The 19,230-nt window shown below is 53.3% G+C and overlaps 2 protein-coding genes and 1 long non-coding RNA gene across 6 annotated transcripts; 1 reads left to right on the top strand and 2 right to left on the bottom strand.

The window, feature by feature from the left end:
• Positions 1-375: 375 nt before the first annotated feature.
• ARL4D (ADP ribosylation factor like GTPase 4D) lies at positions 376-4,841 on the bottom strand. Of its 2 annotated transcripts, none has more exons than XM_067541425.1 (2): positions 4,822-4,841; positions 376-2,630 (listed from the first exon to the last, which is right to left on the bottom strand). In XM_067541425.1, the coding sequence occupies exon 2, from the start codon at positions 2,575-2,577 to the stop codon at positions 1,975-1,977; it is 603 nt and encodes a 200-aa protein (XP_067397526.1). In that variant the 5' UTR covers positions 2,578-2,630; positions 4,822-4,841; the 3' UTR covers positions 376-1,974. The 2 variants fall into 2 exon arrangements, with proteins under 2 accessions (XP_067397526.1, XP_067397525.1); XM_067541424.1 differs by lacking the exon at positions 4,822-4,841 and adding an exon at positions 3,042-3,167.
• On the top strand, positions 4,757-8,186 carry LOC137148538 (uncharacterized). Its single transcript, XR_010918531.1, has 4 exons — positions 4,757-4,887; positions 5,088-5,175; positions 7,042-7,124; positions 7,696-8,186. It is a non-coding gene; the product is annotated as an uncharacterized lncRNA (long non-coding RNA).
• Positions 6,344-17,322, bottom strand: TMEM106A (transmembrane protein 106A). 3 transcript variants are annotated; one of them, XM_067541422.1, is made up of 8 exons: positions 17,286-17,322; positions 15,864-16,103; positions 15,341-15,404; positions 14,677-14,836; positions 13,931-14,071; positions 13,410-13,453; positions 12,431-12,484; positions 9,692-10,892 (listed from the first exon to the last, which is right to left on the bottom strand). In XM_067541422.1, exons 1-8 carry the CDS (start codon positions 17,305-17,307, stop codon positions 10,772-10,774), a joined length of 846 nt encoding a protein of 281 aa, XP_067397523.1. In that variant the 5' UTR covers positions 17,308-17,322; the 3' UTR covers positions 9,692-10,771. The 3 variants fall into 3 exon arrangements, with proteins under 3 accessions (XP_067397521.1, XP_067397522.1, XP_067397523.1); XM_067541420.1 differs by lacking the exons at positions 9,692-10,892; positions 17,286-17,322 and adding an exon at positions 6,344-6,639 and having other exon boundaries at positions 15,864-17,005; XM_067541421.1 differs by lacking the exons at positions 9,692-10,892; positions 17,286-17,322 and adding an exon at positions 7,618-8,915 and having other exon boundaries at positions 15,864-17,004.
• Positions 17,323-19,230: the final 1,908 nt, after the last annotated feature.

Below are 19,230 nucleotides of genomic sequence, written 5' to 3'. Positions count from 1 at the left end.
CCACACCCCAGGCAGCAACAAGGTTAATATAAAGGTATAACCTTGGTCATTGAAAAGGGTCCCAGCTACACATTCTCTCTCTCTCACACACACACACCCAGGACCAGTTTAAACTGAATAAATCCTGCAGGGACCAATATTTATTCAAGCATGTGGGGCAGCTAAGACACTTATTTTTACTCAGTCACATTCGGAGCTGATGCAGCAGCTGTTCTGGCCCCTCCTGCATTTACTGCCACATTTTTAAAGGGGGGGTAATGTCTTGTGTTCACAGGAACTGCTTATTTCTCTCTGCTTATTTCCCCCCACCCTCTTCCTCGTCAAGCAACCAAGTTTGTCGTCAGCTCTGTGCACTTAGAATTGCTGGGTATTAGACTGCAGTGTTGGAGCTGTGTTGGGCACAGGATACTCAGAGACAAGGCGGGGGAGATGATACGTTTAATTGGACCCACTTCTGTTGATGCAAGGGACAAGCTTACACAGAGCTCCTGAGCTCTCAGAAGCTTGTCCCTTTCACCCACAGAAGTTAGTCCAATAAAAAGATATTACCTCACCCAACCGGAGCATTAGTGGCATTTATAGCCTGTGAATAGCACATTCTTTGCCCCAGCTGCTACCAGCCAGGGACCTAGAGACAGGCTGAGCACATCCACACCACAATCCCAGCCAGGTGGGAGTGGGGGAAGTGAGAAACCTTGGGCTTTTCACAGCTACTTACGGCTCCTAGCTCATGTTCATCAGTGACACCTCCTTAGCCCCACACATGCCACTGCAAAGTGTGACTTTGGTCTAGATTTTCAGGGGAGCGAAGTTTGAGATTTACCATTCCCAGGGTGGTAGGAATTGCCACACTAGATCTAACCCAGTCTCCTGGCTCGGCCAGCACCAGATGCTCCAGAGGAAGGTAGAACACGACAGTAGCAGAGTGGAATAATCTGCTGTCTCACCCAGCCCAGGGCTCATCCTGTCTCCAGTACTTGGGGACTGGTTTAAACCCTACAGCCTGAGAGTTAATCTCTCTCTTTGCCAGGATCTGTATCATCATTAGTTGCCACTCCAGCCATGATATAAAAATGCAGACATGTATGGGAGCTGCAAGGGTTTACCACCTCTGAGAAAGCACGACCTGGTTTGGCTTTTGTTACTGTTCATTAATGCAGCAGCCAGAGAGACTTGGTTGGTTTCTTTGGACCCCCCATGAGCGCTCACTCCCCCAGCATGGAGACAAGGCGAGATTAGATTATATTTAAAATCCTTCTGTCATTAAATGGCAGTAAAGACGAAAGCCAACCGTATGGCAGAGGTCTTTGGTTTAAAGGAAAGGCAGTCCTGCCTTTCATCCCAATGTGCCTTTTGTCCTGATCCAGCCAAGTGAGAGCTGGGACTCCTGAGAAAGCATGAACTTGGACAACATTAAGGTAAAAAGACAGGGCCACACCCAGCTATCCAATTTGTCTGTTTAATAACTTAAGTTTAGTTCCTACCAAAAAACCCCCACACATGGTTTATAAAAAATCCCAGTAGTACAAAGCTTCCCCTCCCCCACCCTTCCTTTAGCAATGGTGGAAATTAACACCCACGCAGCATGGAAAAGCCAGTTGCAGTGTTTTAACTAATGCATGTTGCCATCAGGTTGCAGTCTCCTAACCCCACAGTAGGTCTCTTCTAAACAGTTTTTGACACATGATGGGCTTTGACTTTCCTACTCCTTGGGTCCTGTCAGCCCACGGGCACAGATCCAGCCCAGCCCCTGTAGCACACTCAGAATTTAACCATCCCAAGTCCAGGAGGCGGAGTTCACGGGCGGGCTGACAGACCCCAGAGAGCACAGTCCCTTGTCTACACGGAAGGTTTAGCTGCCAGGGAGCTGTGCTGGGCCTGGCACCGGAGCAGCTCACCCAGCCCCTAACAAGCCGGGTGGGGCTGGTGCTGGTGCAGGCACAGGGCGCTGGCAGGGCAGCCTCCCCGAGCGGCTCATCGCTTCTTCTTGCTGTGCCGCAGCGTCTTCTTCCTCTTGAGGATCATCTCGTAGAGTTTCTCCAGCCCCTGCTGCAGGCCCAGCCCGTCCACGGCGCTGCAACCCTGGACGTAGCTGAGGGTGGAGGAGCTCAGTTCGTGCAGGGCCAGCAGCTTCTCCACCTCGGAGACCGACAGCGCCTCCGCCCGGTCCTGCTTGTTGGCCAGGATCAGCACAGGGACGCCCTGGTTCTCGGAGGTCCGGGTGATCTTGTGCAGCTCCACCCGGGCCTCCTCCAGGCGCTCCCCCTCCACCGAGTCCACCACGAAGACCAGCCCGTCCGTGTGGCGGGTGTAGGATTTCCAGAGGGGCCGCAGCTTCTCCTGGCCCCCCACGTCCCACACCTGGAAGGGGACGGCGCGGGAGCCCCCCAGCGGCACCCGGATCTTCTCGGTGTTGAAGCCCTTGGTGGGCGCGCTCTTGACGAACTCCTTGAACTTGAGGCGGTAGAGCAGCGAGGTCTTCCCGGCCGCGTCCAGCCCGATCACCACCACGTGCAGCGCCTGCAAGGGCGGCAGGAAGGGCGGCGCCAGCGCGATCTCCGCCAGCTGGTTCCCCATGGCGCGCCGGCCAGGCGCAGCGGCTCGGGGCGGTCGCTACAGCGGGCTCCGGGCTGCAGGGGCAGAAGGAGCGGGTGAGCCGGGGCGAGGCGGCCGGCCGGCCCCCGAGATCCCCCCAGCGCGGCCGGCACCGAGGAGAGGCAGGAGACCCCCGAGCGGCCAGCCCGGCTCCCCGGGGAGGGCACGGTGCCTTGCCCCGCTGCCGACGCTCCGGGAGCCGGTGTGAGAACGGGGACCGCCCCCCGGGAAGGGAGGGAGCCGAGGGCCGGGCTCACGCGGTCCTCTGCCGCGGGCAGCGTCCCCCGGGCTTTCTCCCACGTCCCACGGGCAATCCCTGGCCCGTGCCCCGCGCCCCGGCGAGCCAGGTCGGTGGGGACCCTCGGGAGATCTCCCCTTCCCCACCATGACCCCAGCCCTGCCCGCTTCGCTCGCCGGCCGTGCAGCCCCCAGCCCCGGGCGGTTACCTGCCATAGGGGCCGGGATCGGAGCCGCTCGCCCGGCAGGCAGGGAAGGAGGGAGCCGCGCAGCTCCACGGACCCGCTCCGCGCTGCAGCCTCGGCGAGCGCAGCTGGAGACTGCTCCGCAGGCGGGGGGGGACTGGAGCGAGCTAAAACCTCCGAGCCGCCCCGTGGCGTGACGTCACTGCGCCTGGCCAATCAACGCCAGCCGCTGTGCACAGCTGGCTCCAGCTGTTTGCACCTGGCAGCCCCAGGACTGAGGGAGGCCGCAGCCCGCAGCTCCCCGCGGGGCCGGGGCGGGGGAGAGCTCGTCTTTACATGCAGCTTTTCTACGCGGCAGCTTCCCCCCTGCTCCCCCCCCCCGTGGTAAACTTCCCCCCTGCTCCCCCCCCCCGTGGTAAACTTCCCCCCTGCTCCCCCCCCCCGTGGTAAACTCCTCTCGGTGCCTCCTGCCCGTGGTTCCTGCTGTTCCCATCACAGCGGGCGCTGTCGCCTTTCCCAGTACAGCCTGTGTATATGGGGCGGAGCGGGGAGAAGAGAAAGGGAACTGACCCGACAAATACAAATCAAGCCCGTCCACACACTTATCCCAAGCAGAGCCTTCTCCCCCAGGGGAATGAGAGCTACAGGCGCTCCCCTGCACATCTCATTCGGCAGAGATACTAGGGTAATGGCCCTCACAGAAAAGCCTGAAATATTCAGCATCTAAAACTAGAGGGAAATGCCAATGGACCCTCAAGGCGCGCAGGCCCCAGAGCCAAGCCTTGTTTTCACAATAACGCCCCGCTAGTGGCAGTAGCACCCTGCTTTTCCCTATGCTGGAGACAGTCTCTAAGGACCGGCTGAGGATTAGGTGGGCCTTCAAGCACAGAATGAAAGGTCCCTTTGTCAGGGGCAGACACTGCTCACCAAGTGACCGCTAACAGGCGACCATGACATCCAATATAGGTCCTAGGCAGGCGGCGCCTGTTCTAGGAGGCTGTGTGCGCTGAGTGACAGCGATCAGTCCTAGGCATTGTCCAGGCTGCAGCTCCTGCCAGCCTTCATGGTGGTGACCCTCAGCAGGCAGGCACCGCTCATTGCACAGTGCCTGCTGCCAGCGGATCCACTGCACACACCATCTTACAGGGCTAAGGGACTAAACTGCTGCTGTCTGCGGCAGATAGACGCCAGTCAATATGCGACCTGGCGCACACCCCGAGTGCTGGGCAGGCAGAGCTGCCCGCTGGCCCCAAGGCTGTGTGAACAATCAGGAGCACCTCAAACAAGTCTGGGGCGTAGGCAGCGACCTGGGACTCGGCAGATCCGGATGCAGGTCCCGGTTCTGCCACAGGGTCCCTGCGAGGTGTCAGGCAAGTCACTTCATCGCCCTGCGCCTCAGCTCCCCACCTGCGCACCGGGGAAGACGCGATTTGCCTCCTGCACTCTGCGGGCGGCTGTGCGGGGCGCAGCTGGTTCCGCCGCCGGCCGGTACCGGCACGAGCGATCCCGGGGCGCGGGGCCCAGCGGCGGCGGCGGCGGCGGCTCGCAGGCGGGCGGGCGGGAACTTTTCCGGGCGAGCAGCGCCCCCTGGCGGGGATGGGGAGCCGCGGCGGCCGGGGCGGGGCCCGAGGGAGGAGCCCCCGCCCGGCAGCGCCTCCCCGGACCCGGTTGCCTGGCAACCGCCGCCGCATTGTGAGGCCGGGCCCGGGCCTGGGGCCCCCCTGAGCAGAGCCAGTCCCGGCCCCGCTCCCCGCTCCCCGCCCCGGCCGGCCCCGGCCCCGGCCCCGGCCCCATGTCCGCCTACCACTGGGAGGCGCGGCGCAGGCAGCTGGTGCTGGAGCGCAGGAGGCGGAACCAGCTCCTCCAGCAGGTGTGCGCGGGGGGCGGGGAGCTGGGACCCGGGGCCGGGGCGGGCGGGAGAAGGGGGCCGGGGTCGGGCCCGAGGCGGGGCGGGGCGGGAGAAGGGGGCCGGGGCCGGGGCCGGAGAAGGGGGCCGGGGCGGGAGAAGGGGGCCGGGGCGGGAGAAGGGGCCTGGCCCGGCGGCGGCTCAGTGCGGTCCTTCCTCTGCAGAAGGCGGAGGCTGCCTGCGCGAAGCTGCCACAGCAGGGGCCTGAAACCGGCACAAGCGACCTGCAGCCCCCCCGGCCCGCCCCGCCAGGTGAGAGGAGCTGGGGGGGGGGGGGGGTCCCCCCAGGGCCTGGCAGAGTCGGGAGTAAAGATGCCAGGGCTGGGGTGCGGCCTTGGGTGCTAGCCCTCGTGGCAGCCCCGGTCCTGCACAGGGCCCCCCTTTAAGTGACTGGTGAACCTGCTTTTTGGGGGGTGGAAGTCAGGACCCGAAGTGTTGGGCCCAGAGGGCGACCCTGCATCCCCAGGCAGCGACCTGCCCCACTAATCCTCGGGTGTCCTGCAGGGTACTGCATGCCAGGCTTCAGCTGGAAGAGCGGGGTCTCAGCACCTCTGCACAATCAGGCCTGGTCCTTCCCCAGAATGCGGTGGGCACAGCCTTGGCTGCACCGATCACTGTGTGTGACCAGCAGCGGAAGAATGCGCTAAGCGTCCCCCTCCTTGCCCTTCACAGCACGGGGGAAAGGTCCTGTAGGGAGAGGAATTGGCTCCCTCCCGAGTCATGGCCCAGCTCTGGCTGCATTGGTTGGTGAATAATACATTTACAGATGAGTGAAGGAGTAACTGAAGCAGGGCACAGGATGTACAGGAGAAGGGAGTCAATGACTAAAGTGCAGAACAGACCCTCAGATGATTTCTAAAAACGGACTGCAGTGCCTACTGCAGGGGACTGTGGGTCAGGGCTCCTGGATTCCATTACCCACTCTGTCTGAAGGAAGTATGAGGTTTAATTCATTAGTGGTTGTAAAGCACCTTGAAATTCAAACTAGGGCCTAGAATTTCAGAAGCAGCCTATGCCTTTGCACCCCCCAATAACTGTACCTGAAACAATACAGCCACAAAGATCTGAGGTTAGAAAACTGCACCTCCAAAAACAGAGGCCCAGCTGAAAATCAGGTGCTAAGTGTAAACAAAGGGTTTATTAGACAAAAAATGGAATCTAAGTAACATCATCAGTTTAGCTGACAGTCAGTTATTTTAGGGCAAGACTTATTTTCACTTAAAAGTGTCCTATTTTGATTCCACTTAAGCAGAACAGGACACTCTCTGGCTGAAAGGAGTTAATCCATTAGGGAATGTTGCCATACTCTCCTAAAGATGGACTGACACATTTACTCCCCATCTTCTTGAAAACCCCCAAACAAAAAACTGCAACTCTGAAACAAACCTAAAAACACCAATAAAAGTAAAATAATAAAAGTTTTTAAAATTTAAAACCCTGCTCCTCCACAGAGTTTGAGTGCCTGACACTGCATGAACTCCACCATGCAGTTCGCTATTGCTTCCAATTTTATGCAGAAGGCCCTGTTACTTCACTGATGGACAGTAGAATAAGACCCTAAGATAGAAACGGGTCCACAGAAATGCACCAAAATCATGAAAAGTGTGGATTAAAACAGAGTTAGTGCAGTTCCCGTTTGCGTATAGACAAGTCCTTAATAGATCTGATCCTATCAGACTCCAGAGTTGAATTGCAGCAGTCAATGTTTCCTCAGCACTATTAAGATGGGAGTGAAAAGCAGAGCGGCAGTTATTTCTCATGCAGCATTTTATCAAGTGTTCTAAAGATAAAGTCAATGCTTCAATTTTAGCTTCATAAACCGGTAAAGCTACTCCTAAACTAATGCACTATTGCAAATCCCTTTCTTTGGACCAGTTTTTCCATTTGATCTTCTTACCACTTGTTGCAGTTTAAGGCAATATAATAGCAACACAAAGGCATGTCAAGTAATTCTTGTGAATCTGCCTTTGTCCCACAGGTGCTGTGTGGGTTGTCCTACAACTTTCCATGGCTTTGCCATCATTCGGGGAACAGGCATTTAGTAAAATAAATTCATATTTGGAGAGAGTTTCTGAAAAGACAACTGAGTTTGGTTAGTAACTTTGAGATTTGTTTCAGAAGCCACATGCTCCTGCCAGTGCTGCCCATGCAAGTGTCATCACGTGACGATAAGCAGTGCAAAACTGCCACATCGATACACAGTAAGTTGATGGGGAAGAGGTCAGAAAGGAGTTGGGTATAAGAATTAGCTGGTTGTTTCTTTCCATGATTTCTCAGCAAGGAAATTCCCTAAGATTTCAGAGCTTTCATCTTTTGTTGCCACTACAGCCATCTCAATGAATCTTGTCCACATCAAGAATTAGGGTGTATCTCCTCTGAGAAGCTTTGCCACGACTATGGCGGTATAGTTAGAGCAGCAAAGTGTTCCTGGTGTAAATGCAGTTACATTGTATAAAAGTGCATACAGCCACGTAACTTATTCCAGTTCAACACCTCTATACCGGTATAACTAGGAGTTTTATGGCACAACTATCAGCAAGAGAGTCACCTGCACTGTTGCTGGAGGTAAATTCCTCTGAGTTCTGCACAAAACTGTTGGAAATTCCCACCTGTCTGAAATTCAGTTCTGAGTGTTAAGAAAATGGTTCGTTTTGTTTTTAAATCTTTTAAAAATACCCCTCAAAATATAAAATGGACATAAAACAGCTGCTATTCACCTTTCCATTATACACAAGAAACATGGAGGCAAATTATCTTTCTTTACCCTTCCAGGCTGTGCAATACATACAACAGTGGTGATGACCGAGTAACCAACAGTGCAGTTATGACTCCTCACCTAGTAACTTGCCTTTAAGCACCCAGGAGATCCAGACAAGTGCAGCTGAATCCAACACCATAACAAATCCATCAGCATGAAGAAACACAAAGGACCTGCCTGCCACTTCCCATCAGGGGCTGTAACCCTTAATGTGTAATAAACTCTCCCCATCCCACAGACCACTGAGGTATGGTCTCTCAAAGGCATCCTGCATTTGCACTTTGCTGCAAAGTGAGTGGACAGTCTCCCTGCCAAGAGTGTTGCAACCAACCAAGGCCAGGTACTTTATATGAACACTAAGCTGAGTTATAAACCAGATAAAGCAAGCAGCATCCTTAAGAACTGATGTGAAACTTTTAAACTAGTGTCATCTGTCCATACACCGAAAATGGATTTGATGGACAAAATTCTGATGGAAGGGACAATAAACACAGTGACAACTTTAGCCCTTATTAACGTTACTCAGCTTCTTACAGTAAGTCAGGAATCAGATTATCTTTCTCAATCCAAGTTAGTTTTGTTCATTCTCCCGCTCCAGTGGAAAAAATCTTCTAGTTAAGAGGCCAAATTCTAACCGACTGAAGCATCAGGCAGAGGAGTTGTTTTGTGCCTTAAGAACAGGACTGGGTGTCAGGAGATCTAGGTCCAGGTCCCAGCCATGTCACTAACTCACTGCATGACTTCAGGCAAGTCCCTTTCCTTGCAATTCTTTATCAGTAAAGCTGAAATAGTCACACCCCCCTTCCTGAAGGATGGGTTGTGATGAAAATGCACTGAGGTGTGGGTGGTGATTGGATACTGAAGAAAGGCCTGTAAATAGAATTTGATCTCAATGTTCTATATTTACAGCTAGAGAGAAACAGCTGCCCTGTAGGATGATGCTATGCACAACCCCCCAATGAGGGCAGCTCCTGCCTCAGGCCTCCTGCAGAGAGTAGCTGCAGAAACCCCTGATGGGTGTCCCCAGACACTGCTCTCGTGGGCGGGGATGCATAGCATACACCTTCATGGAGGCCTTGGTTTTCCCCTTTTATGCCTGCCTCACCCCTTTGTAAGCCCTAATGTGCAGTGACTGCCACGGGCCAGCAGGCATCACTGTAAAGCTAAGTGGAGACTGCCTTCCCAGGCAATCAGCTCCCGGCTGTCAGCATTCTCTGGAGTCCCAGCAGACACCCTAAGGAGAAAGCAGCACTCTGATTTTACAATGCCCTTTTTATTTGTGAACTGATGCAGGCATGTAACACAGGCCCAGCCAGATCTCAGCGCCTGTGCCAGAGGCAGGGACAGCAAGAAGAGACTAGCAGAGCACATGCACCAACGTGGCAAATTCAAACATACATTGGGAGATGACAGAAAAGGACAAAAGTTAACAGGCAACTGGCGCGTTCAGAACACAAGATGCTTCCTCACCCCTGCCTCATGCAGGGATTTAATCCATTGCAACTTTAATGGAACATACAAACAGTCAGAAAAAGACATGTAACCGTTAATATGGCTCTGCTGAAATACATTAGTCTGGGAGCCCTGGAGACTGGGCCTCTGGATCCACAGAGCAGGTGGATGAAAGGCAAGTTACAGCACATAGTCCTGCTGGGACCTCTAGGAAGGTCAGGCTCTTTGGTGTCTCTGCTGAGAGTGCCAGCCCAGGGCAGGGGTCTTGTGGACAATGATTAGTTCTTTCCTGAGGCACAAAGGTTTCCTCTCCCACTTACTCTGATGTGTGTTGCTTTTTCCTCCATGTCCCATCTGTCTGGAGAGGTGTTTTGGCTGATGCTAGGCCGCGGTGGGTCAGATCATATGCCCAGAAACTTCTGTACATCCATCCAGGGAGAATGTGTCAATCATTAGCAATGCTGGGATCTAAGGAGGGTGCTCACCTTTGGAGATCCTTGGGTCTAGCATGCAGTAACGTGTGTGTGCTTCAATTGCCTGAGTTGTTCCTACAGTGAATGAGTCTAACATATAAATCTCTGGAGAGAGGGTAGAAGAATGGCCAGGGCTCCTCGCCGCATAGGAAATGCTCTAAATAGGTATAAATGGCAGCTGGTGTTTCCTGGCATTTGCCCAAACTGAGCTTTTCTTATCCAAGTAAGTCTCCTGCCACTCATTCAGTTCCTTAATACAGGAGCCCACAAGGGAGCATCACAGCAAATGGCACGTGCTGTGCGCAGAATGCACGCTGGACCCCTGACCTTCCTCTGCTGGCCGGGAAGCAGCAAACCCTCCCCTGCCCCCCAATGCTGCAAGGATGCACTTACTCTGGCACAATATGATCACTCTGGGTACAGGACAGATGTTGAATGCTGCACTGAGATGGACTGCGCAACCCTCCATGCGAGACGATCCCTCGGGTAGAATTAGGAGACGCCAGAGAATGAACATATTTTCACCGCCTCCCTGGCAGAGGAACTTGACCCACCAACCACTACTTCCCTTCCCACCACCCTTCCCCCTCTCTGCAAACCATTACTCGCTGTGTGTTATTCAAGAGCCAGTCTTAGATGTCGGTTCAAGTTTGGTTCTCCCTGCTTCACAGAGCTGGGGGTGTGACTGGTACCCAAGAATCTCCAGACAAGAGGCCACACACCAGTCTTGTGAGACACTGAATCAATGGCACAGACAAAAATGTTCTAGGGCAGGAAGAACTGATTTGACCACCAGGTTACTGCCGCCCCTAGTTCAATAGTGAAATACTGCTGCACAGGATAAGATAGCTAATAATCTAGTACAGTTCTCTTGATCAGCTAATACAATGATTTCCCTACACAGTGTACTCTCTGCTGACTTCCACCATACAGGATACCAATGAGAATTGCAAATTCAGAGCACATAGCCCAAGTTCATGAAGTTCTGTCAGTCTCTGACCAGGAGACAGCAGCAGATTGAAAGTATGCTTCCAAGGGAGAGCCAAATGTCCTGTTTAAAATCAGTGGCTTGGAAGAGAAGCCCCAGGAGTTGATGTGTCCCTGCGACAAATGGCCTTTGTGACAGGAGACCATGTCATCTGGTGGCCCAACCACCCTGGCCCCATCACGGTGGGCGGTGGTACAGCGGGTGAGGCAGCGTCGCATTCCCTCTACAGTCCACATACTGGTAGCTCTCAAAAGCCAACTGCTCCGAGTGGCACAGGTACGAGCAGGTCAGGGTGCCCCTGCAATGCAGAATCACAACAAGAATCCATCTGATTTTCACTAGAGTTTTGAAACCAACAAGCTAGATCTTCTGCTGGGATTTCACTTTAAGGAAGAGTTCCATTGTGTTCTTTCCCAACCACTCTTCTCTCTCCCTCTGCAGCTTCAAACCACTCACACCATGAGTCAGGCTGAGCCACCCAGTTTCACACATTTGTTGGGGGCTCCCTCAGAATGAATTAATTTCTCCCCCACCAGGAATCTGCAGAGTTCTTCTAATATAGTCTTTAAAACTGGGCCCACTCAGTGCTACAGCATGAATGGTCTCTGTGCCTCTCTGCTGCTCCGCCTGCTCCTTAAGCAGTAAGGGCCACTCATGCCAAACACACTAACCTCTTGCACACACACAAAGCCTCCCGTGCTGTCCTCAATGCTACAAAGAGCAGTTTGTGCCCTACCGTGTCCGGCACCACAGGGCTAATGCCGTTGGGAAGTGGCGCAACACAGAAGGGAGGCAGCAAAGGTCATCGCTGAGTCACCTTCAGCCTCCAGCTAGTGAAAAATATTGCAAGCAGATGGATGGGGTGGCTGCAGGATCTGTGGCCGAGCACCAGTGCCACTGCAGGTGCTCACACAATCCTAATCAATACTAGCCCTGCCAATGGCAGGTCTCAATACAGAGGGGATACAGATTGTTTAACTGCTAGGGCAGATGGGCCAAACCATTCTCATCCCAGAATGTACTACAGAGACATGGATGCACTATGTCTAAGCCATGATCAAGTACAGTGTTGTCATCACTGCTGCACTGGGAGCCAGACTGGAAAGCTCTGTCAGTGGCTCATCAGTTTCTGGGTCGTATTACTGGCCAACCTCGGGAAAGGCTGTGCAGCAAGCAGCATGAGGCCCACACTCACTCCCACCTCCATAGGAGGAGGCAAAGTTTTCTTGGCTTTCCTGGTTTGGGCCATTCAAAATGCAGCATAATTCATGTGCTATCAAGTTGAGTGCAATGCCTTCAGGCCATCTTCCTGGCCAGGAACTCCCACAGCACCCTCCTCTCACAGCCATCTGCAGTCTTAGTTCAAATGCTAAAGATCTCAAGCACCAGTCTGGGTCATTCTGCTGCCCCAACATGGTAGATGGATAGGATCTCTCCTCTGGGGAACAGGACAAACTCATTCTCCCCAGGACACCTTGCAGTGCATCATTCATCCCAAACACAGGGCATATCTGTTCCCAATGCAGGTGAACCAGTACGACTGTACAAATCACCTCTTTGCTGATCTACACTTGAGGTTTGCACTGCTGGAGTTCCCAGGGGGCACATCCCTATGCACCAATAGCTCGGGTGACTTTCCCCTTAGAATTCTAATAACTCTTACACACCCATGCCAGCAGCTGCAAACCTACCAGGGGAAAGACTAATTAAAATTTCAAACAGTCTTGATCTCTGAAAACACTAATGTGAAGAGAAATCCAGATTGTCCCAGTGAGGAATGTTTGGGGCAGCGCAGATCAACTGAGAGTGATTAGCTTTTAACCAAATGCCACTTACTGTATGTGCAGCAGAACGTTGTGGACTTTGATTTTGATCCAGGTGCAGATGTTGCTTAGGAGATAGAAAACAGAGTTAATTTTGCAATACGTTTTCATTACACAAGACACCTCTGCACCACAGAGTAACCCAGGTCTGAGGATACAGGACAAGTTTCTCCTACCTGCGTCTCTGGTTAGGTCTACTTCTGGAAGGCTTTGCCTCTGTGGCTAGACCAATATACTTACTCGGCAAAGCACTCCTTGTGTGGAGGCAGGCTTGACTGCCACAACTGTGCTTTTGCCGACAAAGCTTATTCCAGCCATGTCCCCCACTCCTTCCTGGGCAAGATAAGCTATCCTGCAAAAGTGCCATTTTAACTGCATCTACATTAGGGGCTTTTACCAACGCAGCTAATTTGGTCAGAGATCACACCCCTGACAGGCGTAGCTATGCCAGCAGAAGTTTGTAGCATAGACCTGACATCCTCCCTGCAAGTGCATCAAACAGAACAAGATGGGAGAATTCACATTCTGGCAACACCTGACACCTCCCCTGTCACTGGTAGAGCAGGAAACAGATCATACAACATGCCTGGAGAGAAGCTGTCATTGCAGCAAACTGCTCATTCACAGAGACTGGGGCTGGTATATACAAATTATTCCACCTGTGTGCAGTTAAGTGTATCAGGCATTTCCAAACTCAAGTTTATTAATCTGTGATGGGTATGAGATTTGAAAGAGATGCAGTCTAGTCAGTTGCAGGCTAGGAAAACATTTAATGCAGAAGAACTGGAAAGGAATTTAAAATAGACCAGCTGGATTTCTGTCCCAACATGATTACACACACAAAACTCAAAAGGACCCATTCTCAGCTGCACTGCAGGGCACAGAGAATGAGGCTACCAAGTTATAACCTTATGCCAGACTGCCTCTTGAGAAAAGCCCAGAAACATGAATGTTATTTACCAGCCAGGAAAGGAAGTCTCAGAAATACTTACTAGGTATTATAGTCCAGTATTTGACTGGAGACTGTATAATATATCTGCAAGTAAAACAGAAGAGTTAGCCGGAGATTTACAGTGATTAAAGTAACCATATACAGGGGCATCCCAGAGAGCTGAAGCACACAAAGCGTTAAAGATTATCCCATCAGTTCCACATGGCTCAGAGCTGGTATTTTACATCCAATTGCCATTGTGTTGGACCAAGTTATAACATGGCAGATCTCTACACAGTTGTAATACACAGCATGAACCACTGCGGGAAACACCCATATGGAACTTTAGCATTCAGTTTTTTGCCTCCCTCATTTGCTAAGGACTGCCCTGGGCCCCAACAGATGAAAGGACATCTGCGGGGGGGGGGGGAAGGTGGCTTATTTAGATCAACTTTATTCAAGGAAATGGTTTTTAAAATACAAGGCAACAGAGAAGGGGGTCAAACATCCGACTACTATCTCCCCCCACCCACGGGGGCCAGTCATTTTGACAGGGCAGCAAGAGGCAGCAGCCGCACCCACCTGGCCACTGCGCAAAGGGCCAATGTTCAGCAGGTTCCTTTTGGTGGTTTTCCCTATCACCAGGGACAGATGCAAGACCTCAATGTCCAGCTGGATGACGGTGACTGGGTAGAAGTTGTTGTTGGTTACATTCAGCATGTTCTAAGGAGAGAGACAAACTCAACCCGAAGCCCTCACACAGTGAGGGAAACACATCCTGTAGAGCTCCCCTTAAAGATTTCCATGCAATGACTTTGCAGCAGCACACCCCTGCCCTGGAGAGCTGGTCCTTGCCAAATGCCAGTCCTCAGACACTCATAGCTTGGCCACGGCAATTCCCTTCTGCTGAGGATTGGCCCAAGGGTTTTATCTGTAAACACCCAGAATCACACTGGTGAGAGTCACTGGCTATGTAAGTTACAGGAGCACAACTCCTCACCTGCCCCCTACATGCCTCCCTGGGCTGCCCAGTCACAGCTGAGCTGAAAGTGTAGGAGAGATGCAACACCCAAAATCTGTTACATAGTCAGCTTGTGTTTACCCTGCGATACCTCCTGCCCCAGCACACACTGGCTCATTTCTGCTGTCCCATTGTGCGCACACAGCTCTGCCAGCTAGCTCGCTACTGGCCTGCAGTGCTATCCCCACGGCTTAGAAGTGGGGCAAGCTATGGACTGATAATGGGATGTGAGCAAAGAAGGGAGGTTCAGGAGAGACCCCACCCCACCCAGCTCACTGTCACTGTCAGCTCCGAGTGGAGAACTCACTGTCATGTTGAGATTGATGCTGGCCGTGGTGGAATTGAAGGCAATGGAGGAGGCATTCAGCCCTGCGGGCTGCACAGCAATGGAGCGAGGGAACAGGAAGAATATGATAAGAGACGACATCAGCAAGCAGATCGTCACAGCAAGGGACACGTAGAGCTTCCTGCAAGACAGCATCCAAGGAGCATAACCCACTTGGCCCAGCACTGGGCTCTAGACACAGCCTGGCCAGCAGACCTGCCTCCACAAGGTTGGACAAGCACAGGGGAAAGCGTTAGTCAGCTCATGCACAGTGAGCACCAGGATCCCAGGTGCTGCGGGCCTGAGAAGGGATTGTGTGTTCTCCAGTGGCAGCACGTTCACCTTGGGGCCAGGAGGAGGTGGGTTTCTACCCCAGAAACATGTTGCTTGTCACTGCTGGGAGTTAGAGGCCCACATGGCCCTTTTTCAGACAGAACTAGCCCAGAATCCCAGCCAACATTTCCTCCTGCATCAAGGAGTGCTAGGGTGGCCCACTGCCACCACTGAATGGACGCCCCGTTGGCATCAAAATCACTGCAGTTTGGGGCCCGAGGAGCAACAAAGTTTTTAAATGAGCCTCTGCAAACAGGTTCCTCCTGTAATGCTGCACCCATTTAAATACAGCAAGAAAGAAACAGGACTTTACGTGCGTCTGGGCTTCAGCCTCTGGTCACCATATGGAATCAGAGCCACCAACTGCTTCTCCTGCTCTGGAAGACAGAAGAGAAGAGGTGCAGGTTATAACAGGTGCATCACACTGGGTGCAGGAATGAACACGGCACATCCGGCTGCAGCGCACCACACTGCAGGTTAGGCTCTATCAGTACTCGTTACAAATGCTGCCTTATTCAGAGGGATGCAGTAGTCTAACTCAGATAACCAACACTGGCTTCAGCCTAGGATAGAGACAGAGCTTTGCTAACTTAGGGCTGGACTGATACTTTCCAACAGCCCCAATTCTTGCACTGATTAACGCAAGATGGAGCCAATTACAGGCTCTCTCTTCTTTACTACCTAGATGGAGATTACAGGTCACAGCATGCAATGCTCCATCATGATTGAAGTTCCATAGGGTGCACAACTGAGTGAGAAGCAAGAAACAGGTCTCTTTGGTGAAGTGCCTGGAAAGGTTGGAAACCACTGACCGAGTACACATGAGAACCACCTACCCCTGGGGATCCTTCCTGTTCCCTGGCACGTGGGGCAGTTGACGCAGCCTCGACTCACAGTGCCCACACAGGGCATGCAGGATGCAGCAGAGTCTCCTCCATTGATCGTAGCGTAATTGGGGACTTCATCCTCACCAGCCATTTTCCTGGACAGAAATGATTTGCCTTCGCTCTCCTTCTGGTCAGAGACCTTCCAGAACTGGGAAAACGTTTCACCCATAGTTGGAAGAGAATTTTTCACTAGACCCAAAAAGAAAAACATTCTAGAAAAAACATCTCTTTACGGCGCAGTCCTGCCAGCTCTTGTGTTTCTATTCACAAACATTGCAATAGCTGGGGTATTTCCTAAAGCCCCACCGCCTAGAGTCGTGTGACTGTGTCAGACTCTCAGCTTTCAATTTAAAAAAGTTAACAGTAAGTTTCTAGCCCTAATGGTTACAGGGAAAAACTTGACTCGAGTGTGATCTAATGGCTAGAAAAACAACAAGTTAATAAAAAGAACCGAGTGTGTTTTAGCTTTTCCAATCTCATGAATTTTGGGGTCTGACTCCTGAATTTTGGCATTCTTGGGGAGTGGCAATACTGCACAAGTCTACAAGTCACAATTCCCAGGTTCTTTCCACACGGCAGATCACTCGCCCGATTGGCAGCAAGAACACTGTGCATGCGATCACACACGCATTTGCTCACTTTTGAATGCACCAACCCCTCACCAAACTTAACCTTCCTAGACACATGCCTAATTAAAATCAGAGCAGCATTTGTCTCTCTCCTTTAGTTTAAACCAAAATGACTTCTCAGATCTTTTTCCGAGCTCTCTGCAACCCCTTGCAATCAGAAACTTGTGATTCAGTGTTGCAATGACCCCACCCACACCCAGGCTTATTATAAGGAGAATCTGCAACAAAAGAAGAAAAATAGCAGAAGTGAAAGAACAATTTTCTACCACCAGTTGAAGCTAGACAAATTCAGACTAGAAATAAGGTGTGCGTTGTTAACAGGGTACTTTACCATTGGAGCAATTTACCAAGGGTTGTGGTGGATTCTCCATCACTGACAATTTTTAAATCGAGATTGGATATTTTTCTAAAAGATCTGCTCTAGGAATTATTTTGGGGGCAGTTCTGTGTGCTTTGTTATATAGGAGGTCAGACCAGATGGTCACAGTGGTCCTTCCGGTCTTGGAATCTATGGATTACTGACCGCCAGGAGAGGGGAGGCTAGGTATAGCAGAAGCCCCAGAGGAGGCGATACTGCTTCTCCAACAGGGAAACGGTCTGGGTTTGGGAACTTCTGCCATGACTGCTGTTCGGTTCTGTGTGTCACACTGGGTTTCACTCGGACAGGCAGCGAAGGGATCTGGACTATAGGCTGGTTTGATGGGGATGATACAGCTATAGACAATCAAGGTGCAATTCATACCTCCGCAGTGGCTACTGAACATGCTGCCTGCCGTTCACTTGCCTGGTTATTATTGAACGTCTGCCCCTCCGTTTATGGTAGCACCCTGCTGGGAGGCAGCGCTGGGTCCCCAGCGGCCATGCCATCCGCTCCCCTAGTCCACTGTGGTGTTTGTGAGCTTGCACAAGCGATACTTTGCCCTGTGGCTAGGAAAGAGCGGGACACCTTTGCACGGGGTAGGGGGAGCAGCGGTTCCCATGTGATTTTTCAAGCTCTGCCCTTTTGTTCAAGATGTTTCCTGCTTGCTGTACAGCCAGTGTCTGTGCGTTCAAGCAGGGCCGTGTCATTTCCCCCAGGCCCTAGGGCACAAACATGGGGAGTAACAGATCTGGGGGCTGGATTTACCTGGCAGGGATACCCCACAGCAGCCTCTGCATGGGGCACTGGGGATCGGCCTACTGGGGGCAAGGTGGGGCTGTAAAGGGGAGCAGTTGGGGGGGGCCAAGGTCGCCCGTGGCTGGCTCAGGGCACAGGGCTGGGGGTGTCTGCAGTGGGGAGGCAGGGCCCATGTAAGGGGGTGACGGTGTTGGGTGAAGGGCCCCCCGCAGGGCCGTGCCTGGGCCGGGGGGTGTGGTACCGCGCCGGAGGCTGAGGGCGGTCGGGCCCGGTGGAGTTGGCCGGGCCGCTCAGGTCCCCCCATCCGGGATCCTCCCGCCCGCAGCGTCCGGCAAAGGGCCGGGCCGGGCCGGGCCCCGCTCTCTTACCCCGACGGCGGCTCCTCCAGGCTCGCGGCGGCAGCCAAGCCCGGCTCGGCTCGGCTCGGCTCGGGGGGAGGCCGGGGCAAAGCAGAACTAAGCGCCTCCGGCTGGGGGCGGGGCGGGACGAGCCGACCCCCCCGCGCTTCCTGCCCCGGCTCTGGCAGGTGCAGCCTTAAGGGGCCCGCGGCGCCGCCCCTCACCGCGGCTTGTGGCGTGGCTCGGCAGGTGCGCGGCGCTGCAGGCGGGTGTCCGGCCGCCTCAGCCTAACGCGAGTGGGAAGCCCCGGCCGGTCCCGGAGTAAGTCAGGCCTGGCTCCCCGCTGCGCCCGAATCTCGCCCGTGGAGACGGGCCTTGAAACGAGGCCGCCGCCTGGGGCCGGGCCGGGGCCGGGCTGGAAAGACCCAGGGCGGCTCTGCAGCCCCCGGGGTCCAGCGGTGTCCTCAGCCCTCCGTGGGAGGGGGGAACCTAGTTCTGAGGTGGGGGCCGGGGGGCAGGAATAGGAGAATCTGCCGCCGCAAAGCCGGGGGCGTATTTCTGGGGAGGGGGCAGCTCGCCTGTAGCTCCCCAGCCCGTCACAGCGCGGCACGTCCCTGCCCAGAAATGCAGGTGAGCGGGTGACTGAACAGCTGTCGCCAGGAGTGGCGGGCTGGGAGCGGACTACACCGCAGTGTGCCTGGCGTGTTGACAGGAAGACTGATGCTGGCTGAGAAGGGGTGTCTCAGGACGGATGACACAGTCATTAAGTAGCAAGGGATAATACAAATAAGTGCAAAATAATGTTACTTGCCACAGCGCCACAAGGATGGGAGAGCGGAGCAGCGTGAAGGATCCTTGTATGGTAATGTAATCCAGCTGGTGTAAAACTAGGGCTAGGCTGGGGCCCCAGTTACATTTGGCTATTTTTGTATTTAACCACTTTTCCTTAATCCCCTTCTGGGACACGGCCCAGCTGTAGCTCCCTCAGTACCTGGTAGAGAAGTGCCGAGTAGTAGATAAAAGTGTCATGTTTTACTACTGTTATTCTACAGCACTGCCTCCAGCTGGGGAATTGTGCAGAGGGTTGTGCAACAGAGGGAAGTTTTGACGGACAGGGCAGGTGTGGCTGTTCTTACTTGATTGGCTCAGCACCCCCTTCTGCTAGTGGCAGTTCAAAAAACTATGATAAAAGCCCAACAGCAGGAGTTTCCACGAGTAAATGAACCAAGAGG

Source organism: Emydura macquarii, unplaced genomic scaffold (genome assembly GCF_026122565.2).
Source record: "Emydura macquarii macquarii isolate MOO-44397 ecotype Brisbane River unplaced genomic scaffold, CSIRO-AGI_Emac_v2 contig_629, whole genome shotgun sequence".
In the NCBI taxonomy this organism is placed as follows: Eukaryota; Metazoa; Chordata; order Testudines; family Chelidae; genus Emydura; species Emydura macquarii.
This window is presented reverse-complemented; position numbering and strand designations above follow the sequence as displayed.

Excerpts from the sequence above, each read along its gene's own strand:
- ARL4D (XM_067541425.1), bottom strand. The coding sequence starts at position 2,577 with ATGGGGAACCAGCTGGCGGAGATCGCGCTGGCGCCGCCCTTCCTGCCG.
- TMEM106A (XM_067541420.1), bottom strand. The coding sequence starts at position 16,125 with ATGTTTTTCTTTTTGGGTCTAGTGAAAAATTCTCTTCCAACTATGGGT. Across the intron at positions 14,837-15,340 it reads AGGCTGAAGCCCAGACGCAC|GAAGCTCTACGTGTCCCTTG; the intron begins GTAAAGTCCTGT and ends GCTGTCTTGCAG. Across the intron at positions 6,640-12,430 it reads AACGTTCTGCTGCACATACA|TGCTGAGGAAACATTGACTG; the intron begins GTAAGTGGCATT and ends CCATCTTAATAG.